Below are 4,635 nucleotides of genomic sequence, written 5' to 3' on the forward strand. Positions count from 1 at the left end.
AATCTCGGACAACAAGCACACCCTCATATCCATTGTTGCAGACGTAGAATAAAACATCATAGATTCAAGTCAAATCCTGGCAGCAAACCAAGCCGTCGTTGATAATGCTTCTTCTGTCAAAACTTGATGTGCTAAACCCTGTAATGTCGCACCATAAACCGCCTCCAACAATCCTTGTTCGATAAAAACACTAAACACCACCAATCTGCAGCCATTCATCTCATAAAACTGACGGCAACTACACTCTTTCTTAGCTATTTTAAAGGACCCAAACTCTATCTGATGCTGAAACAAATTGGTACCCAAGTTAGCTCACCCTACTGGCTTCTAATTAACGCCACATACGCTACAAACAACCCTTGTACTCATCCCACAAACGCACATCAAACTAGCAAGGAAACGGTGCGATTAAGCAGCTGCAGCTGGTTATGTTCTTGTTGTTTAGCCTTGACCAAATCTTCCACAGTACTAACCAAATTTGTGAATCACTCTGCACCCTTTTCTTCCTTCTTTTCTCGCTGCCAGAACTGTACCAAACCCTCACCATAGACAACATGTATCCTTCGATATCTTGTTGGTTTCAAACCCACGGCAACAACACACAGCACCCACACAAACATCTGCAGCAGCATTTGTTTCTTCTCCTCTTCTTACACGACCTAGATAATCAACAATGCCCATAGCAGCAACCATTGTAACAGCTGCGAACTAGGTGGTAATAAGATGGTGGTTCAGCTTTTTTGTCGAACAGTTGATATACGCTACCTGATGGTGTTTTTTTATGTTGAGAAACCATCTCCTTCAGCTCTCCAATTCCTGCAATTTCACATTCAACACAACCCAATAACTCCACTTCTTCCAGGAATTATAAACTAGACTCATTCATCATCATTTACTGTCACAATCAACCACAACAACAACATCTCTTGGACAGAGAAAAGATGGGATGTAAGAAATTCTTCTTTCCTGGCTCTCTTGAGTTAAAATACAACCCAAACTTCTACATCATCTCGAGCTCCCGATTCTTCGAACACAACCACCAAAACCCATTTAATCAATCAGTCCCAGATCCCCTTTTCTTTGTTGATTTCAGTTTTGAAACTTCACCAAATTCCTTATCTGATCTTCTAAAACTTCATTCATAATCAATTACATCAACAGATCAGACCCTAACTTCTTCCTCTCAAACATTACCTCAACTGTAGATGATTCGAATCACAAACGAACCCTTGAATACACCCAATCCAGTTGACAAACGGACCCAACTTAGTTGCTGCAATTTCTAATCTCAATCGAGATTTTGGACTCCGTCGATAGATAGGAAAGAAAGCTGTAGGGAGATACGAATCTGAGAAGAAAAAGAAGAAGAAGAAGGGAAAAAAAAAAGACCGAAACATAATTTCAGAAATTATGGGTTTGAGAATAATTTTCTTCCAGAAAATGGGTGCGCGCCTGTGTTTTTCTGAGCGTGGGTTTCATAATAGAAAAGTCTGAGAAAATGGGTTTCCCTATAGTTTTCACTTGTTTTAACCGAGGAGGAATATCGTGTAGCTTGAGAAGACCTGCCATTCACGCTTGCACTAGGTTCGTGCAACCACTATGCTGTTGTTACTCTACAACACAAAAATACATTTCGATGCAATTGGGCGATTGGTATTTATTTCAATCTCCTTAAACGTCAATTTCCATATGCTTTTCATTGAGATCAGAGCCTCACCTCTAATACTAATCCGGATATCCAAACCAAAAAAAAACACATAATTGGTTAAAAAGACCAAAATTAACAACTTCTGGGCGAAAAAGACATCTAGATTTTGATACTGTTTAAATGAACAAAAATATAAAAATAATCAGGATGTAATCAGTTTCATCCTACCCATTTTCAAATATTTTTTTTTATTTCTAATTTATATCAGGATGCATCCAGTTTCATCCTTGCTATTTTTTAAGTTTAAGTCAGGATGAATCCAGTTTCATCCTTGTTATTTTTCTTTTGTCCATTCACCCATACTAATTTTTACTCGTCCATTTGGACCATGTTTTAAATTTTTTGGACAAATGACCCATTTTCCGAAAACAAAAACAGAATATTGCAAAGAATAATCGAACTAACACGAAAAACCAGGATTGAAAGAAAACTTATAACCAAGTCATTCAAATGTACACCGAAGAGTTGGCTAGGGAAATCACACCAACTTCAATTACGTCAATGCTATTAACAGAAATGTTTAATTTAAGCAATTGAAATACTTACTCTAACAAAACCCAAGATGAATGTCACATTCTATTCTAGTATAACATTATAAGACGGCCAATGTAGGTACCTAAAAAGAACAGGCTAGTACTCGTCTAACGTCTCATGCATATATATGTATCAATCCTCTAATGGTTTATCCTCTATTATACAAAAACAAGGTATGATAATTTGCTAGAAAACATACACCACCATGACTTATCGAAATCTATTTTACATGTTTGGACGAGGATGTTCTAGTTGTTGTCTCGGTCGAAGAAGATGGGGAACTAGAATGGACATCATCAACACTGCTATGATCCCCTTGTTTGCTTCTCCCTTCAGAATGCAGTGAACCTGTTGGAGATTGATGTTGTTGTTGTTGTTGTTGCTGCTGCCAACCTGCCACCTGCTGTGCAGATAATGCGACATACATGTCATTTGTGTTCATTCTCTTTGTACCTGCTTCTGCCATTGTGGTGGCATATTCGGGTGGTGGTGGAGGAGGAACCCATATACCTCCAACCACAACAAATTGAGGAGGAGGTTGGTGTTGAGCATTGTGTGTTGCAGCTGAATTTTGTACTCCTCCCCTTGTGTGTATACGGTATTTCTGAATTCAAGATATCAGCAGAAATCAGTACTAAGAACATGTAACTGACAGAAATCATGCCAAATGCGCCGTTTTCAAGACATGATGCATCACAATATATATCCATACTCCGACAATAACAGTAATCTAACTCTAATGGAAGTCTCTAGCTATGAATTTCATTGCCAATGCCATGAATTTGATTAAGAAAGCATAAAAAACAAATTTCACCTGTAAATGGCTCTTAACTTCATCATTAGTAAGTCCGTCAACCTTCATCAATTCCTTAATTTGTTTCGGCGTTGCAACTGAACCCCAATAATGAACAAATCACCATTAGGATCACACAATTAACCATACATGAGCTTCAATATGTAAAGAATTTGATTAATTAGTCATATAAATGTATATTACCATGAGATCCACCAAGTTGTTGAAGTGCTTCTAAGAATCGTTTATGCAATTCAGGTGACCAGCATCGTCTTGTTTTCCGTCTCTCGTTCTCTTTTTCTTCTTGATCATCTCCAGATCTTTTCCTCTTATTTCCATTACTACTGTTATTATCGGCAGTTGAACTGGTTGTTGCAGCAGCAGCAGCCACTGATGGTGGCGTGTTATTGCTCATATCAATTGAATTAGCAGTAGTTGTTGGTGTTGCTCTCGATATTATCGAATTAGTATTTCCTCCTTTTGTTGTTTCACTTTGAAACGGTTGAAATGCACCACCACCACCACATTTCTTCAACTCAATCTTTGTTGAATTCTCAACCAAAAAATCCTAACAACAAAAAAAATTAAAAAAAAAAATGTCAGGAACAGGAACGGTCTCTAATCACCTGAGATTACAACAATTTTGAATCAAAATTCTTGAATATTTAGCTAATCACCTGTTTTAATGGAGGGTCAGCAGTCCATAATTGGACAGATTTCAACCAATCAACTTTGATTCCCAGATTCATCTTCTTCTCATCAATTTTCTCCTCCTCCTCTCTAACTTTTTGTTGTTGTTGTTGTTTGTCAAAAGATGATGAATTAGTCCTTTTAAGTGGAAGAAATTGCTCTAGAATTGGACCTTCATTGTTCAATATCTCTTCTTCACAATCAGATTTCTCTCCATGACACTGCATCTCTTTTTTACATTTCTCAATTGCTACACACCAACAACAGCAGAACAATTAAACACAAAATTACATAATAATCTATCAAGATTAATAATCAGACAAAGCTTAATTCTATATTAATGTTTTTTTTTTACCTTCATTAACGAGTTCTAAACACAAAGGCAATTCCCGACGAAACACTTGAATTTTCTTTCGTTCTTCTTCTAACGCTTCAAATTTCTTCATTATCTTCATCTTCATTTCTTCTTTCTTTTTTTCTGAGATAGATCTATGATTTTGAGCTTGGCTTTTACAGATTTGAGGAAGCAGGGATTAGATTTTGTAGAAGAATTTAGAGAGACGGAGAGATGAAAAAAGGAATATTGGGATCTTTTAAAGAAGGAACAGGGGAATCATTATTTCTTATTGTGAAAGAGTATATAAATGAAGAAAACGGACAACGGAGGAAAAATGTGAACAAGATCGAATCCTCGCATAAGTATCGAATCTTTATGGCAACACACAATTATTTACTATAAGTATGTGCATCAAGTTTGATACTCCAGAATCTACGTGTTGCTATGCTAGCTATTACGTGGAGTGTATGTCACAAGTGGTTAGGGCTGAACATGGTTTCGGTTTTCCGCTGGAACCGGACCGAACCAGACCAATTAGGAAGAAACCAAGCCGAATCATTTACTAATGAATTG

The 4,635-nt window shown here is 37.1% G+C and overlaps 1 protein-coding gene across 1 annotated transcript; it reads right to left on the bottom strand.

Annotated features, from left to right (window-relative positions):
- Positions 1–2,173: 2,173 nt before the first annotated feature.
- Positions 2,174–4,382, bottom strand: LOC113284171 (transcription factor HHO2-like). Its single transcript, XM_026533584.1, has 5 exons — positions 4,081–4,382; positions 3,713–3,975; positions 3,240–3,603; positions 3,057–3,133; positions 2,174–2,846 (listed from the first exon to the last, which is right to left on the bottom strand). The coding sequence occupies exons 1-5, from the start codon at positions 4,184–4,186 to the stop codon at positions 2,463–2,465; spliced, it is 1,194 nt and encodes a 397-aa protein (XP_026389369.1). The 5' UTR covers positions 4,187–4,382; the 3' UTR covers positions 2,174–2,462.
- Between the last annotated feature and the right edge of the window lie 253 nt (positions 4,383–4,635).

This window comes from Papaver somniferum, chromosome 5 (assembly GCF_003573695.1).
Source record: "Papaver somniferum cultivar HN1 chromosome 5, ASM357369v1, whole genome shotgun sequence".
Lineage (NCBI taxonomy): Eukaryota > Viridiplantae > Streptophyta > Magnoliopsida > Ranunculales > Papaveraceae > Papaver > Papaver somniferum.

Bases quoted from the DNA above. Each gene is read 5' to 3' on its own strand.
- LOC113284171 (XM_026533584.1), bottom strand. From the start codon at position 4,186: ATGAAGATGAAGATAATGAAGAAATTTGAAGCGTTAGAAGAAGAACGA. The intron at 3,604-3,712 runs GTGATTAGCTAA...TTTTGTTGTTAG, and splicing joins CTGACCCTCCATTAAAACAG to GATTTTTTGGTTGAGAATTC. The intron at 2,847-3,056 runs GTGAAATTTGTT...TCTTGAATTCAG, and splicing joins AAGTTAAGAGCCATTTACAG to AAATACCGTATACACACAAG.